The sequence below is a fragment of the Pecten maximus genome, chromosome 9 (assembly GCF_902652985.1).
Source record: "Pecten maximus chromosome 9, xPecMax1.1, whole genome shotgun sequence".
NCBI lineage: Eukaryota > Metazoa > Mollusca > Bivalvia > Pectinida > Pectinidae > Pecten > Pecten maximus.
Window position 1 is genome coordinate 42582421 of NC_047023.1, and position 19174 is coordinate 42601594.

The 19174-nt window shown below is 34.9% G+C and overlaps 1 protein-coding gene across 1 annotated transcript in view; it reads left to right on the plus strand.

Moving 5' to 3' along the window:
• LOC117334657 (3'-5' RNA helicase YTHDC2-like) overlaps positions 1 to 17936 on the plus strand; it is a 42186-nt gene extending 24250 nt beyond the window's left edge. The window contains 6 exon segments of the mRNA XM_033894409.1: positions 10126 to 10222; positions 12301 to 12387; positions 12883 to 13139; positions 14135 to 14286; positions 14495 to 14579; positions 14733 to 17936. Of these exon segments, the coding sequence (XP_033750300.1) occupies positions 10126 to 10222; positions 12301 to 12387; positions 12883 to 13139; positions 14135 to 14286; positions 14495 to 14579; positions 14733 to 15233 (1179 nt within the window). The 3' untranslated portion in view covers positions 15234 to 17936.
• Positions 17937 to 19174: the final 1238 nt, after the last annotated feature.

Genomic DNA, 19174 nt, shown 5'->3' on the forward strand with positions numbered 1-19174 from the left:
TATATCATTATCGTGGTTTTGTTTTACCGCAATCATTGAAAATTCGCTAGGAAATAATATATTCCAAATCATTACCGTTTAAAACCAAATGAAATCAAACTGAATGATCTATTAAACGGTCATACTTATAAATGAGTTATAAATGGTGTATCATTATTTTCTAGAAAAAAAAATCTCTATATCGCGTAATATAATCATAATTGAAGTTAGTGAAAGCGATATAGATTAATTCTCTATACACAGAACAATTACATGCCGTGTAATTACCGTTATAGAAATGTTTTCACCAACTGTTAACACCTGTCAATCACATATTTTAATTACACTAGAGAGTATACCTGTTTCGCAATGACCCCATCGGACCCCTATGGTTTTTTTTTACCTGAGGGGAGTATATGTTGTTATCCAGAAGGATTTTAGGCTGTAGTTGGTCGATGTCTACTACCTGTATCTCACATCTTACTGTAGGAGTAGGAGTTTGATTGATGCTTTTATTCAAGCAAGAAATGAATTTATTGAAAGATCTTCTAAATGTTATCTGTATAAATATATTGTTGACACCTTCACACTGCAATTCTATCTAACAAAATCTATTCCTGATCCGTATCGTAAACTTATTTCGAAATTAAGACTTTCATCGCATAAGCTTTATATAGAAGAAGGTCGGTATCGTAATATTCCAAGGTCAAATAGGTTATGTCGTTATTGCAACCAGAACCAAGTAGAGGACGAATTCCATTTCATCCTTATTTGTCCACTATATGTTGATATTCGAAAAAGATTCATTAAAAAATATTATTGGAATCACCCGTCTTCTTTTAAACTTGTCCAATTGCTTTCTGTTCACAATAAAAAAGAGTTATGTAATCTTGGAAAATATTTACAGTCAAGCTGGTTACTACGGTCGGGATTCCAACCTTTAGTATAGATCAATATCGTTTGTACGTGTTTATCTCCAGCTATACCTATTTTTTGTTCATACCCTAACTATTCATCTAAATTATGTACACTTTGTATTTAGTGTTGTATTAACGATGTTAGTTACTTATCTCTATTTATATCTATTTATATCTATTGTTTGTTCATCACGTAATTATTCTCACGAAGTATATATTTGCATTTGAAAAATCCTATATACTTATATTAGTTATACCTATTGTTTGGTAACTACTATCTATCTACTCTTACAAACTGTATTATTTACTTTTTATTAATGACTTAAGGTACTTGTCTCCAGTTATGTTTATTGTTTTGTCCACCCCCCTGAATACTCTGATTGTGTTTTTGTTGTTAAAATCAATGTTTTCGGATGCTTTTCACCAGTTACGCCTACTGTTTTGTTCATCCTCTATAACAATTAGTTACGTATTGTATATATGTGTATGTTGATGCTTCTATGTTATACTTATGAGCCGTAAGGCTTCAAGTTGAATAAACTAAACTAAACTATATGTTGTTATCCAGAAGGATTTTAGGCTGTAGTTGGTCGATGTCTACTACCTGTATCTCACATCTTACTGTAGGATTTTTTTTTGAAATAAATAAATGAAATTACACGTTTTAAATCGCAACAATTAGTGTTCGTGTATTATCTCAATAATTAATAACAAATACACGGGATAACAGCTACCGTAACTATTTAAGTAAATATAAACTAAATATTGTGAAATTATACCCTTATGTTTTGGGCGACACTCTCATAAATCCTAGCGTAAGACTTTTTTACAATTACAATTAATTAGACAATAGATTGCTGGGATACCTGCATCGAATGGGGTGGACAGTTTACCTGATGACACACCATAATCAGGCACAGCCTACTATAGCTCCGCCCACATACTCTCAGATTTGTTGCCACAGGTGTGATTGACATGTCTAGATGATTTTTACAAAGGACATCGTCGAAGTTTTAATTGTTTGCTGATGTCACTGCACGTTAATGAAATTAATGTAAAGGCTATAAGCAGACATATAGATTCGCTTGTTATCGTACATTGATTGATATATTTAATCAGAAGACAGTTACCTGTACAATAGCAAACTCGTAGAGACTCGGCAAAAATCAGACACCGCAGATCGTTAGTACCGACCGCAGTGTAATTTAATTAGGGTGCATGTGATTATTTATTTATTACCATATGTCGTTCAATTAACGCATTAAAATCACAGACACATTGTTGACTTGAACATTACAATAAGCAGACATCTGTCTCCGGCCGTATCTTCATCTGTGTACCATTGTCGTGGTCATTTATTTGCTACATAAAATACTGTGTTATCGGACATAAACATAATATGTCGTAACTAAAACCAAAGACATATACATGTCTCTGCTAAAACATATATATCATGTGGCATAAAACTTACTTGTTGCTAGCCACTTCGTCATTCACAATATAAAAGTGGTACGCATTCAGATATTTTCATTTATATTTATAACGTACCCGCATGTGAGCCCACAGGCGCTTGCATAGAAAATATTACTTTCATTTTTTTTATGACAGTGGTATGTGTAATCTGTTAGCGCCTGTGGTAGGACTGTGATCTAAAGTTTTCTGGCTGCAGTTCAAAGGAACCTTGCAACTTACCTGTGATAAAAATCACGACTTACCTGGCTGTGATCGGATGACATGCTGACAAACGGTGATGAGTACACAACTAAATTCGCACATGTTCCTAATGATTTGATAGTTGTGTAATTGTCTGTAGCTAATTTCAGGTATCAAACGTCATTTTTTTCAGCGGTATTATCAAGCACTAGCAGGAAAATCAAAACCGAGAATAATATGCATAGAAAAAATATTGGGAGAAAGATCCTATGGTGGGTTAATTTATGTACAGTAAAACTCGGATAAGTCGAAGTCGACGGGACCGAGCAAAATATTCGACTTATCCGATGGTTCGACTTAACCGTGTCCGTTTGTATACGGAGACAAAACACCCGACTATCATCGTTTGTGTGCATGCAGAACTGGTGCTTGATAACATAGTCGAAAATAAGCAATAAATAATAACAAAGAAATTAATTAATTGTACATGATAACACTTATTCCTTTATCTAATAAACAATATTGTGCATAGTTACAGATCAAAACAAAGTTCGTGCGTAAAATCATCTTTGACATAGATACGCGATTTACACACGGGAGTCGTACAATGACAGCATGTACATGTCTGTGATATTTAAATAAGACACACTAAAAAAATCCTCATCCTTGCACATGTTTCACTTTGTATCCCTAAATGATCGTTTCTTTTAATATCGTTATTAATAATACCGAAGACGAGTTTAAGTTCTTTATACTAAGCCTTTCGGCTCAACTGTAGGCATATGAATATTCGAGGTACGGACAAAAGCCCCCCCCCCCCCCCCCCCCCCCCCCCCCCCCCCCAGGACATTAGCCCCTAGGACAATAGCCCCTCCGGACAAAAGGCCCTTCACACTAATATTCATAGTACAAATACAAATGTATAACAAAATTATTGATCACTTTAGCCACATATTATTCATTGTTTTGTTAATTTTACGGGAGAAGTCGTTTATAAGTTGGTAAAATTTGCTGACTAATCCCTTTGTCATTTCTGTATATCAATAAAATATGTTTAAACTTAAACTACAACACGTGTACAGTGGACCCGCGATAATCCGGACGCCGATAGTCCGGAAAACTCACAGTCCGGACGGAAATGCGCGGGAACGGATTTCCGTAACGTTATTTGTACTCACCAGTCCGGAAATTCGGATTCCGATTCCGGAAGCCCATTTTGGGAACGGAGCGTACTTTTCATTAGCAAATTTCCCTCAATAATCCGGACAATTTTTTCACCACGAGGAGAAAAAAATGTCGGGGCAAGTCACCCGTGTCGACAGCTGTACAGACTATCGCTTGACACTGTGCGTAGTCAATAGCGACCGCTGCCAGGTCATAGCCCCGGGTGTTTACCTGTGTTACAATGTGTAGCTTTTGTTTTTATAACGGTACATTGCTTTTTCTCTACGACCTAAATGTTACAGTATTAAAGGATTTTATAGTATAGCCTGGTCTTGCTTTTTTCAACTTGACGTACAATATCTATGATATTTATTTTACAGACGGCAACTTTTATAAGAACACATATTTATATTTCGTAGTTAGTAAGAATTTATGCACAAACATACAGTGCGTGATACGATAATTAATCAATCTCAAATACATGTAATAAATTTATGATCGGTAATTAACATCATTAACGCTTGTATTTGGTAAACATGGATATCGGCTTGTAACACTGTTACGTGAAACGACGACTCATTGAAAGATGCACGTTATTAATTACATACACATTTACGTATTACGCAGTGATCACAAGAACTGGGTTGATTACACACAAATTAGTCAATAGTCGTCTGATACTTAATTAATTATATAAGCGTCACATTGTTAAGTGAATACGGGTTTAATAATTGGGTAGTTCTCGCTGGTGTCGCGTACTTTTAAATAGATAGCTTGGGGTTTCTGGTACGTAAAAATCATAAAAAAAACATGGACTGATGGTAAGTTGTAAAATCCGGGTCTTTTATTGTATACATATATACCCTTACACATAGTGATATGTGATTATATACATGTATATAACAATTAATTTACTATTTACATCATAAACAATATCCTATCATAGATTTGTGCTGGAATTGCACATACAGACAATTCAACTACTAATAAAAGTAATACAACATATGTATGAGAAACATTATATGACTATACATAATTATTGGTTACTAAGCCATTCTAATTTTCTCTTCCTTGCAAATTTAATATATTTAGCAAGATTTGAGATATCATTTCTATTATTTCTTGTTAACAGCTCTATTAATTTGAACATGCTAGGTTTTCATAAAATTATGAGGTTTAATGCATTTCTTTCGTAATTAATACAAATAAGGACAATTTAAGATGAGATGAAATTGAATGGAGTGAAAATAGCCTTCATAGCGTAATTGACTTAATTACGTGGTGGTCTTAAAGTGTACCCGTAACGATTTGCTATTTCAAGTTTAAATGTGATTTAGGATGAAACTAAAAATGCTGAAAGGCCGACTTTCACAGCGACTTTAGTTTTAGAGTAATTGCGATTTTTCTCGAACCCAGAGCCGTTGACTACGTTTCGGTGACCTCTGACCTGTGACGTCAGAGGTTTAATGGGATCAGAGCCGTCATATAGGAAATATATATAGAAACACGTGCCTGCAATTAATGCAAATGAGACAACAATAATGAAAGTGCTGAATAAACTTTTTGACTTATATTTGTGAGTTAGTTAATAACAAATGTTACCGAAACCAGGGGCATATAATCTTCTATTATAACGTGCCATATACAACATGTAACATCTTATTAATTTTCTATTATAACGGGCCAAATACAACGTATATCATCTTACTCATTTTCTTTTATAACAGGTCGTATATAACATGTAAAATTTGAATAATTTTCTATTTTAACGGGTCGCTGTAACATGTATGGCATTTGAATAATGGACCGTTTATAACGACTTACATCATATAGCCTTTATTATGAGGGCATTTGCGGGTTGTTACATACCAATATTTAAAATGTAAACTTTATTTATTTTACAACAATTGAGAAACAAGTTATATTAACTTATATTAATCACGCTTGTTGGCCCGGATGGAAGCGCGCGAGGGGTCTTACTGTGGGAGGAAACCGGAGTACCCGGGGAAAACCCACGTGGTCGGGCAGGTGACCCCATACCTTTTCACGTCCGATCGGGGAATCGAACCCCGGCCGCCTTGGTGAAAGGCAAGTGTGTTACCACTGTGCCACCCGACCACCCAATATTGATTTCGGTTATAATACTTCTAGTAACAGAAGTTTAAAATACAATTCATACACGATGTGAAATAAAAGTTAAAAAATTGGAATTTTTATTAGCCAAAACAGCAATAGATATGTTGCAAATACACTTGAAGATACCGTTATTTGTGATTTTCGGAAAGATTCATAGAGTAAATTTTCAACATCGTGGGTTTATGAATGAGGCAACTTAGGTTAATCATTCTATAGACAAACCTTTAAGATACATTTTTTTTTCGCTTGAAAGGAAAACGAAACCCACTGAATTCCAAAAATAATATGTTTGATTTCAACAACTTAAAAATGCATTCCCTGTAGTAACACGCAATTCTTAATAAAATTCAAGCTCAATTTACGTACAACATGTGAAAGTATATCTTCGGAACTTTTTTGAAGTACATAGAAACCAAACGCGAGAACTCACAAGAATTGCCTGCGTGTGCCGATTAGAACACCAGACACATGTAGTGCAGTGACAGGTGTGACGAGCTTGTGGATCATAATTTCACACCTGGTAATTGTTTAGCGGTTATACTAACCCACTCAATTCGTAATTCTCCGAACATGTTTCTAATCTTCTAAAGTCCTGTTTTAAGTGAAGATATGACTTGTGACCCACGAATGGAAAGTAAAACCACAATGATCTCGATCACTTCATACTAATGACACAATAACAAAACAAAAAAGAAATATAATGATAATAAAAAAGAAATAAATAAAATTTGAAAAATTCATACACGAAAATTATTGCGAGTTAATAAGTTTTAGTATTAATTATGATTAATCACGATGAACTAAATTGTATGTTTTCTATATATATATATATAACGGAGCGAAAATGATGGTTTTAATAAGAACCTATACTATGTACCTGTACATAAAGTATCAATTATATTATAATTGTTGCGAATCACTTTTATTTAATTTCAATGACAACGATCATATAAAAATTATATCTTTCTCAAGACTGTAATCGTCCGTTATCCCTGAGACCATGACATGTAAAATACCCTCGGGATAAAATCTGTATATGTAGAAGTTTGTTGCAGGCTCCAACACTGGTATTCATACGTGAGAGATTTAGTCTATTGTAGATCATGATGATTATAATATATTACTTTCTGAATTAAGTGTTCTCCATGACTTGAAGCGTGTTTTGTATAGAATATAATGCATAGATTTTATCTCGGCACTCGGCCAACCGATTTTGATGTGGTTCGCGACATCATTCTTTGGTTTTTCCAAAAATACCATGTTTGAATATCGTTTTTTTGTTCTTGGTACACTTTAACACGGAGTTTCACCACGTCAGCATTTGAATACCAAGAACTTTAACTCTGTACATGTACCACTTGTGATATATACTGAAATGACTAACGTTTTATATACATGTATGACTAAAAACAAACACATTTTATGTTAGATATTTTATTAGAAGATGTTTTTAGATAATGCAATGAACTTTCAAAATACATGTCAAATACAATTTATATAATTCATATATATTCATAAATATATATGATCTCTAGCAATATAGTCTTTGGAAAACACATTTGATTGTGTCACATGGATTATAAAATAGAGAAATGCTTTAACAGCTTAATATTTAAATCACACGCTTCAGAAAAAAAATACGTTGAAATTTTATTGTTATCACATGAACAAATCAGCAAATATGTTTTTTATCTTCTAAAAACCACCGTACTGTCTTCTTAAATAATGCTAAATGAATAAATTGTTTATTATCAAAAATACCAAAGAAACTGTGGATGTAATACCATGTACTGACTTTCGTATACGTGAAGTATCACTATCGAAATGGAGATCATTTACAAATCGTGTGCTTTTAACATGCATCTTATTGCCGTACTCAACAAGACTAACACCGTAACATGAATTAAATAACTTCCACAATTCCAATGATCGATGGTAAAATTATGGATTTATATACATGTATTTAACTCGTTATGGTCATAAACGTGATAAAACTAACTTTCTGATAGCAAAACTTTAAAAGAATAGTTATCATTTATTTGCAAATATATTTAGCTGTAAAAGATTGATACATAGTAATAACAAGACATTTCGTAACTGTCTTGTAAATCTTACCTGTGCACGGAGAATGACTTGTCAATCATTCTTATCAACCAATGAAATACGCGCAAAGCCTTTCCGCGGCGTTTGATTGACAGCAACAATGCTCACTGAGGTGTGACGAACTTCAGTGTCGTCTGCTTTGTATAAGGTGACTTGTCAATCCAACCGATGAAATTCGTGTACGGCCAGGTACCCATTTCTATTGCGTTTGATTGACAGACAGCCAAGATGGATACTATCCACCAATGACGGCTATCATGTTGATTCATCACAAAATGAAAACGTGTTGTATTCTATAAGACGCTACGTAATAAAATGTACAAGTATTATGATTTTATAAAAATCATTGAAATCACATTTTTGATAAAAACAGTAACCATAAAATAGGCCAGAGTAAAAAAAAAAAACTCAGTGACATGATATTAATGTGAAGACATGAAACAGCCGGAACATTTAACACCCATATTATATGGATGCCCTAAGATACGATATATTGCAGGTTTTTGACTATGCAACCAGTATCATTACACATAATAAGTGTTATTCACACTTTTGATCAGTTTCATAGGTGGAATTAGCCAGAGTTTCTATTGGCCTCCTCTGGCACACTACGATATGAAAACGTGGAATTCTCCGACAGCTGACATGTGGCATGTCGCTAAGATTTTGGTCCTAATACAATAAAATCGGGAATGACATAACACTTACATATATGGATAAATGAGATATTTATTTACCCCAGTATACCCATTTAGTCCCATCTAGGTGTTTAATTCAGTCCTTATAGACCCTCGCTTTACGCTAGTCAATATTTCATTATGGATTCTGCCATGTTGCTAACTATACATTGTAGGTCGCGGTCGGCCTAATTACCTAATCCATGTGCGATGCTACAACTTTTATTTCTATAGATTTTACCGCTTATAATTAAGAAATTATGAATTTTTGAATTTAATATAACAGGTTTTGTGAAATAATAAGCTTAGTTTTTTTTTATTTAAACTACGTTAGAAGAAAAACACAATAAATTATATGTGGTCTTTTCGGTCCATTGCGTTCCGATTCGGGTGGTTAGTCGTACTGTCACTTACAAAATGGCAGGTCAACAGCGTGACATTTTGACTAGCGTAAAGCAAGGGTCTATACTGACGAAATAAAACCTCTAGGTGGGACTAAATGGGTGTTCTGGGGGTAAATACATATCTCATTTATCCATATTGGTAAGATACGTGTGATTTCACACCGGTTTTACTGTATTTACACCTTACATCTTAGCGGCACCAAACGGTGACGGAAAATTCCATGTTTTCATAGAGTAGTGCGTTCTGGCCCTACAGCAGACATGCAAATTATATCCTTACTTGGATGAAAGTTGTTCGAAATGTTCATCAATCCGTGATTCTTACATCTACTACACAAGAAATAACTTCCATCAAATCTACTTTCTTTTACCGGTCAGCGACACACAGCGGAATCTTTACAGTTCTTTATATCTAAATATACTACACATTATCTATGTCCCCTCTAGACTACGACTATAGTGACAAAATAAAATAAAATATCACATATTTTCAAGCTAAGTAAAACTGATGTTTAATTCTACGGCATTTATAAGAGCTGGAAACAATTAAAACCAATGGTAAATGTAAAGTTTCAATTACGTTATACCGTACGTCCCTGGTCACATCGATCATAGCGTTGATAGATATCAGTTATATACATGTAGTTAGCCTACTCCATATCGATCCATATTACAGGTAAATTTTATCGCATGAGTAAGCACCGATGAGTCCTGCTGATCCACTGTGATTCTCTGTGATCCTCAGTGTCTCGATCGCGGAGGTTCACCGCGGCACGCTTGGTCACCGCGATCTTTGAAGATTTAACCCCGGTGATTGATTGGCATAATTGGTCTATCACTAGGAAACACGGTGATAATTTCTCCATGTACACTCGTCACCATAAATCGCGGTGTGGGGGGTAGAAGTATTAAAAGCTACGGTCCTTACTGTAGGTGGGGCAGTGTATCATACATCAAAACGTGAATCTGACCGATACTTTGACCATGGACATACTGTAACATCATGAGGAAAAGTTTTTCAATTCTTGGCTTGAAATATTGTTAAACCCAAATACAATGTATATGTTAATGTATATAAATTGTTGTTTTCAGTCTGTGGTTAGAACAATTGTCAATGTTTTAACCAATGAGGAGCAGACAATGGGACTACAGCAGCCCGCTGGAATTGGTCAGCGACCCAGACCTATGAGTATGTTGTTCTTATTATTTATCTCACCTGAAGTAAATATGGGAAAAAGTGCATCAAAAATTACTCTGAATGGGAAAAAATTGTCAGAATAGACTGGAAAAAATTATTTGAAATAATAAAATGTCAAATAAAAATGTATGTAATGGGTTTAAATATTTTGACAGCTTGTTGATGGTCTTGTTAGTGTTAGTGATTTAAATGATCTTGTTGGCTTTGTAGCTGCTGAGTCAGTGATTTAAATGATTGTGTTGGTTTTGTAGCTGCTGAGTCAGTGATTTAAATGATCATGTTGGTTTTGTAGCTGCTGAGTCAGTGATTTAAATGATCATGTTGGTTTTGTAGCTGCTGAGTCAGTGATTTAAATGATCATGTTGGTTTTGTAGCTGCTGAGTCAGTGATTTAAATGATCATGTTGGTTTTGTAGCTGCTGAGTCAGTGATTTAAATGATTATGTTGGCTTTGTAGCTGCTGAGTCAGTGATTTAAATGATCATGTTGGTTTTGTAGCTGCTGAGTCAGTGATTTAAATGATTATGTTGGTTTTGTAGCTGCTGAGTCAGTGATTTAAATGATCATGTTGGTTTTGTAGCTGCTGAGTCAGTGATTTAAATGATTATGTTGGTTTTGTAGCTGCTGAGTCAGTGATTTAAATGATTATGTTGGCTTTGTAGCTGCTGAGTCAGTGATTTAAATGATTATGTTGATTTTGTAGCTGCTGAGTCAGTGATTTAAATGATCATGTTGGTTTTGTAGCTGCTGAGTCAGTGATTTAAATGATCTTGTTGGTTTTGTAGCTGCTGAGTCAGTGATTTAAATGATCTTGTTGGTTTTGTAGCTGCTGAGTCAGTGATTTAAATGATCATGTTGGTTTTGTAGCTGCTGAGTCAGTGATTTAAATGATCTTGTTGGTTTTGTAGCTGCTGAGTTAGTGATTTAAATGATTATGTTGGTTTTGTAGCTGCTGAGTCAGTGATTTAAATGATCATGTTGGTTTTGTAGCTGCTGAGTCAGTGATTTAAATGATCATGTTGGTTTTGTAGCTGCTGAGTCAGTGATTTAAATGATCATGTTGGTTTTGTAGCTGCTGAGTCAGTGATTTAAATGATTATGTTGGTTTTGTAGCTGCTGAGTCAGTGATTTAAATGATCATGTTGGCTTTGTACTCCAACAATGTTAGAGGTTTTACACGGCGAGATACTTTTGACTAGCGCCGTGTAACCTCTAACTGCCCATAGCTGATTTTCCCGATGCTGACGATGACATTTTCAAAGTTCGTTTATTGCAAAAATATAGCGTGTCAACTTACATTTAAATGATCAACGGTGTCCAATATATATTTCTGTCCATAATCCAATGATTAAATGAGAATAATTTCGTAACAAACACATATTATGAAGTTTTCTTCTTCCGAAGCGGAGCAGAGCGCAAGCAGACAATACTCCCGTTAGTGATAGTAAAAATACCACGTGATTTGCCGGTTAATACAAAAATGGATTACAACCTATGTCCTACAAGCGGAATACAACAAAGTCCGTATCATTTCGTTCCGTTTGAAATAACGACAACTATTTTGTATCAACCTTTAGGCAGCCATTTTTAAAAACGACTAGAAAAGTGCTACAACGACATGGGCATGTATTTTGTGTGTTATACACCGTATTATACTATATATTTGTGTCTGTGACATACATATGGGATAAATATTGCATACATGATACGTAGACATCGTTGTAATGACCTGTCAACCTCTTACGTGTTTTTTTCAAGCATATTTAGTTCCGCCCGAAATCCGGGCGGAAACTGCATCAAAGAATTAGTGCTTCGGAAATAAGAGGTCGCAGTCGGCAAAATAATATCCGATAGAAAAAGAGCCGACCAGCGGCCTCTTATGTTATAGGAGTAGTTGGCTTTGTAGCTGCTGAGTCAGTGATTTAAATGATCATGTTGGTTTTGTAGCTGCTGAGTCAGTGATTTAAATGATCTTGTTGGTTTTGTAGCTGCTGAGTCAGTGATTTAAATGATCTTGTTGGCTTTGTAGCTGCTGAGTCAGTGATTTAAATGATCTTGTTGGCTTTGTAGCTGCTGAGTCAATCATGTCAGGAGGCAGTGGGAAAGGCAACTTTGACTTTGTTACACCCCCACGGAAGAATTTTCAGTTTCAGCAAAGTAAGATTTTAATGTTTTTACAATTAATATGATTTAAGTATCTTAAATCTGAAAGCAATCCCTTTTTGTTTTATTCTATAATTATTCTGATATATATACTCTTAAAACATTTCATTTGTTTGATTTCATGATTTTCATTGGTGTCATACTTAGATAAAAAAATTCTTTCTGAGAATATTTCCATCAAAATGAAATCTTTCAAAGAAGTCATAGGAATAGTGAAATACTAAAATCTTACAGTTGACCAAAACAACTGGTATGCTACCTTTTGGACTAATTATTAGAAATATTCATCTTTTGACACATGCAATTATTTATATTTATACTGCCCCGGTATTTTACATCATTTCTGATACAAAAGGAAATCTATTTTACATGCTTTGAGATATACTTCAAAACTCAAAATCTTATTATAAAATTGTGAAATGATATTAATGTAAAAGTAGATAAAGGTATACCTTTGGAAGGTTGTAACTAAAAGTGCATGTTTAACAGGAGCCAGCACGAGTGGAGTTGAGACAACATCATCCAGTAGTAGTAATTCTCCGTCGACCAATACCAGTCTGAGGGGTAGTCAGTCCAGTACACCCTCCATGAGTCCCGGTCCAGCTTCCCCAGGTGGTAACCATGGTCTATCGGTCAGCTTCTTTGTTATGAAATGTAACAGCCAAAAACAACTGGACATGTCCATGAACAAAGGAGTATGGACCACTAATGCATCCAACAATAAGAAACTCAACAGTCTGTTTCAGGTCAGTTTTCTTATTATTAGCTCACCTGGTCCCAGGGGTCTGAGGGGTGGGGGCCAAAAGGGGTCAATTTGGCTCTATTAATATAAACGACTTCTGCTCTGAAACCAAGCAAAGGAATTGCTCCTATTTGCCTGGTAGCATCACTATGGGGTGGAGATTCAAAATTGTACAAATTGTGGGGCTGACCCCCTGGGGGCCTGAGGGGTAGGGCCAAAATTGGTCAATATAGCTATATTGATATAAACGACTTCTTCTCTGAAACAGAGCAATGGATATCGCTCATATTTGTCTGGTAGTATCACTATTGGGTAGGGATTCAAAATTGTACAAATGATTGTCTTATAGTGGTCTTCCAAAAAAGAATATATGCTACCTCATATCAATAATACCATCTGGATTAATGCATTTTTTGGCATGAAAACATCATGTACCCATATAAAATGCCTATGATATATTTTGACATAGCAATACCAGTGACAAATATACTTAAGCATCATTCTTGTTTCATATCTCATGAAAACCAGGTGAGCGATACAGGCCCTCTGGGCCTCTTGTTTCTATTAAGGATATACTCCCTTGTATATTTTGTCCTGGATTTGTCTTCCTTAGGATATGTGCTACCTCCTGTAAATATTTGTTTTCATGCACCTTTCTATTTTGTTGACTTTATAGTTTTCTTTGTAAAATAGTTAAGCTAAAACCCTAAAAACTTGCATTAGGTAACTAATGTGACCCACTGTTATCTTAGATATATATATAATTTTGACTTTTCCTGAACGTTCAGCAGCCAGAATTTCACTTAATTTTGTACTAACGATGAGCAAATGATGAGCTTAACTTGCTGATAGTACTGCAATTAGATTATGAATATAATATTTTATATTTATTTTATTTGTTCAAATCTTAAATGAATGTTTTGCTTTAACTGAGTTGTGTAATCATAATATTGTATACATAGCAATGTATGGAAATGGCATTTCATTTCTGTTTCACAGGAAGGAAAAGCAGTTTATCTGATATTCTCCATACATGGAAGTGGCCATTTCCAGGGTTACGCCAAGATGAAATCAGAGTTTGTATACAAGAAGGCTCAGGACTCTAGTCATCATGGGTCTGACTACTGCTGTGATATTGAGTGGATCAAAAGGTTTGTTCTATCATTTGATAGGGTACCAATGCTTTATGGTATACTTAAGTATATAAATTATTCCAGTTGCAGTATCAAGTCGCAGTGGGGGCATTGCTTGGTGAAAATAAAATTGAATTTCAAACACCCAGAAAATGTTTCATTTTGCTGTTCTAGAATGAGTATTATAACATAGATTCATATTAAATGAATATTTGTCTCTTACCAGAGCAAACTTGCCATTCCAAAGTACCCACCAGTTACTGAACCCCTGGGATGACAACAGAAAAGTACAGAGCAGTAAGGATGGCCAGGTATGTTTGATAATGTATCCCTCGTCAAGTCGCCATTGTGTGAGGAAAAATTCATGTGTCTATCTGTCACATGTCCTTATTGGCTTACTATTCATTTCTTTAGCATGTATGTGTTCAGACATCTTCATCTGTTTTATTGTCCTTTGTTAATAGGAGATTGCACCACATGTCGGAGAAGCCCTGGTCAAATTGTGGGACAAATACTCAGGTCCTCAGGGAAAATCTTCCCCCTTGGTGGGTAATAAGCCACAATATGCTGGGAAGAGAGGTGGTTTCCACAGCACAGCCTCACCTGAAGGACATGGCAGCTACCAGTCTGCAGGGAATGATCCCGGTGAATACTCAACTCACAGTCACCGTAACTTCTACAACAGAGGATACCAGGATCACTCAAACTATGGAGGATATCACGTCAACGAAGGGTCACATAAAGGTCAAAGAGGTCAAGGTCAAAGGGGGAAGTCACCGATGAATCAGGGACTTCACTTTGATAACTATAGTGGCTACCACACTGGTGGATACCAGGACAATGGGGCACCACCCAGAACTGATTACGGACCATTCAATTATCACCAGAGGGGTCAAGGGTCAGGAGGTCATCAGCATGGAGGTCACAGGAGAGGAAATCACAACAGATCTGGGAATAAGAGATAGCTGAATGATGTTAATGGCTGATCAAGATGTATGCCAATGATCTTATTTATGACTTCCCAGACAGCATTTTATTGGATTTGTGTGTCATATACACATGTTACTACTGGCATTAATTTCAGATGTTTTCTAACAATAATTTATTTTTTCTATGACATGTTTAGATTTTAGCTCCCCTTCGAGGGAAAGTGAGGCATGGTGCAGCATCCGTCATTCCTCAACTTTTCTGAATCATAAGTTGATTGTTATTGCACTCTATTGAAATAACTAAAGTTGCTTTTGAATAACCGTCATACCTTTGGCCATGGCATTTGACTTCAGTACGGTGATGAGGACTACCAAACATTTACCAATATTATATATATGACTTCGATCTACACTCAAGATCACTGGGGTCAAATGTTTGCAAAAGTTGAAACCATATCAACTCATTTTTAGGGGTAAAACACATGTAATAACGAAAAATGATACCAGGTATATGTTTTATAATAAAAGTCTTCAGTATGAGATCCAAATTTTGCCAGAAATAAACTGGAGATTCCAGTCCTAGCCTAGAGACTCACAGGTCTGTATAGTATTATGTCTTGTGATGGTTATTAATGTATACACCTAAACAAGTCCATTGTATGACATTTAAGAATGTTCTAACACAGCAGAGGAAATGAATGAGGACTTGCTTCTCTAAAATATTATGACACGTGGATGGTGTTGTATATTTTACAATTTGGGAGAAAGTTCTGTATAAAATCATCGGACATGCAATTGCATAAAATGTTGAGTTACAAACCCTGCAGCATTACAGGCAGCTAGTAATAAAAATGTGTTGGTGCAGGGATATGTTACTTAGACTGTTTACACACATAATGTATTTCATGTGAGACAGCTTTAACTAGAACATTCATTCTCTACACTATCAAGCATTGTTTACAGTTTGGACTTTCAGCATAATTTTCATGTTGATTTAAAAAAAAATGATGAAAATACATTTTAACATGTAGCCAGTGAAAATATAACTTAAATCTCTGATGGATATTTTTCAAGTGCCAAAACAAATTAGGGAAGGATAACTATCAAGCTCTATCATTGTTACTTGCAACCATTTCATAGTGATATTCATTGCAATCTAAATGAACTTACTATTACCCTTAAATCTTTGTTTGTTTTGCAAAAAATGCTTGATTTATGCTACCTGTTAAATAGTCCTTTGAATTTTAAGAATTTCTGTTATTGTGTTGAATTCACATGTTTCCTTAACCATGAAAAGAAGAAATGTTCACTATTTTGTGTTGAATTTGTGAATTAATCTATCACGAAAAACAAAAACTGCCATGAAAATGATTTTTTGTTTTAATTGTGTTACAACAAAGTTGCTATGTTTTTGCATGCATACACTGCTTAGTATAATGTTGGTGCTGATGACAAGGGGAAAAAGTGTGCAGTCAGCTGAAGAGAGAGAGAGAGGGGGGGGGAGAGATTTTCTGGAATGATGACTTATTAGTTGACAAGCTTTATAAGCAAGATATGGTATATGTATACATAGAAAATGGGTTTCCATTTGATGTCTGATCTATGGAAAGGTAGTATGAAATGTTTGTGACATGTTTCATGAATTTAATTTGAAGTGGAAACAAATACATGATTCTATTTCTAACATGACGACATGCAATACATTTTTGAAAACAGCATTGATATAAAATCAACATTATTAAATTACCACTTCATTCATCTTTCTTTGGTGACATCACAATACATGTAATGAGAATAAGCTATTTATAGGGTCAAATTGAACTAGAGGAGAGTTTGGGGTCAAGTCAGTAGGGATTTTTCTATACCATAAATCACACTTCATCTCTGTCATACTGTATTTAAATGTTCACTGTTCAATGAAACTTCCGTCCATCCATCATGTTGTATCTTTCCCTTGTAACATAGTCTCCTGTCAGCTGCAGTATTGAAGCTCATTACTGTATTAATCTTATTAAGTCAATCTTTCACATTGTTAACATATACACAAAGAGATTTGAACAGTGTGAATTTGTTCGTAACTCAATTAACTTTATGACAGTACAACTGCATGATGTCACTTTTATGTGAGGACAGATTGGAAAAGTTAATCTATATGTGATTAACACAACTTTAATCAATAATTAAGAAACAGTGGTTAAGTTATGGCCTATATTCAGCATGAACTAAATATAACCTAAAATTAACAAGATGTATTTCTATATAGATTATATATATGGACATTGGAACTTATTATATACCAGTCTGGAACATTGTTTTTAACATTTTTAAAAATGTGGAAGATGGCCCTGTTTTTGATTGTATCTTAAATGCATAATTGAGCCTGTTCTGAGATGTTAAAGTTTGTTCAACTTAGCAGATACTGTACATGTAAAATCTTGAAATATTTAAAGGGAGATAATTCATGCAGAGATTTTAAAATCTTTTGGAGACAGTCCATATAGAAATGTAATTCATGATGTTTAAGAAATTAATATTTATATAATATTTAATTTAAGGAGAACGAGAAAATTATTGTCCAAGATCAATGAGTTTTTACTTGCTAGTTGTAAAAGAGATGAGCCATTTTTCAGGCCCCATTGGCCTGTTGTTATTGTGTAGTGTTGTTTTATGCAATTAAGGTGTACCAACATCTTGCTGTGATTATGTTATCAAAGGAAATAATAAAATTGTTGTATTACAGATGTTATTTTGTTGATATAAAAGAGTTCAGATTAATTTCATCGGATAATGTGTCATTTCCTCCACACCCCAGTTACCACTTATTGACTAACATATCGGTATACCCCCTGCAAAGTTTGTGGGGGGAGGGAGGGTGGGTGTATTGGAATCTGCTTGTGCAGCCCTCTGTCCATCCGTGCATAGACAAACTTTTTCTCGCACCTCGGACAGGGAAATCTCACGTGATACCCAGTGCTAGATTTTTCTATCTCGTCCGATCTGTCTGGTACCTTTACGTGAGTTTTGGCAGAATTTTAACCCATTCATGTATTCATCCGCGCAAGTGACTAATACTCTCGAATCGGTGAACAAGTGCACAAACCGCAATGCAGTATGTATACACACATAGATACATTGTATAATTTTAATATTTTTACGCGAAAGGACTGAATTCGAAGCGCAGATGAAGTGGTTAATCGGCTTTGAACCGGGAGGGCCCAGATGGGATACTCTTACACTCTAAACGCATATATAGATGGGTTGTTATTATACAACTAGATATATGTAAGAGGTGCGAGAAAAAAAATCTATTACCTGTAAGGTAATAGATTTTATTAGTCTTGCTCTGCATTTGCTCACTTTTCAACAGATTTTTTTCAAAATTTTGTGGGAATGACCAACCATGTAGTGCAATGTGGAGATGTTTTTACCCCTTTTCTAGAGTTATGCTCCTTTTACATAAAAATTGAACACAGTTTTGTCTGGCTATTCATTCTCTCAGTTTTTAGTGCATATTTTTTGAAATTTGTTGGAATGGCCGGTAAAGTATGGAGTTGTGCCCATGAAGTAATTTTGCATTTCAACCCATTTTCAGAGAGTTATGCCCCTTTTATATACAAATTTAATTCAATTTTGTCTGGCTATCATTATAAACTTACTCATAGAGGTTGAAGAGGTCATGCGTCGGCCATCCTGACAACAGTTCTTGTTCATGTACATAAAAATATAACATTACACCACTCTTATATCATAAGTGGCCCCAGAGTTACCTTGTCATTTCTAACCAAACCAAAATAGATGATGTTTTCAGTTTACCTGGTCCATGATACTTTGTCTGTTGTCTGCCAAAATCTTCATTAGAAAAATTACACCACTTCAAAGATTGATTTGGATTTCAAATAAGTATGATGCATCCTTGGGACAAGAGAATCAGCTGTTTTATGATGGAACTTTTCAATGTTTTGGCTGAGGATTAGAGC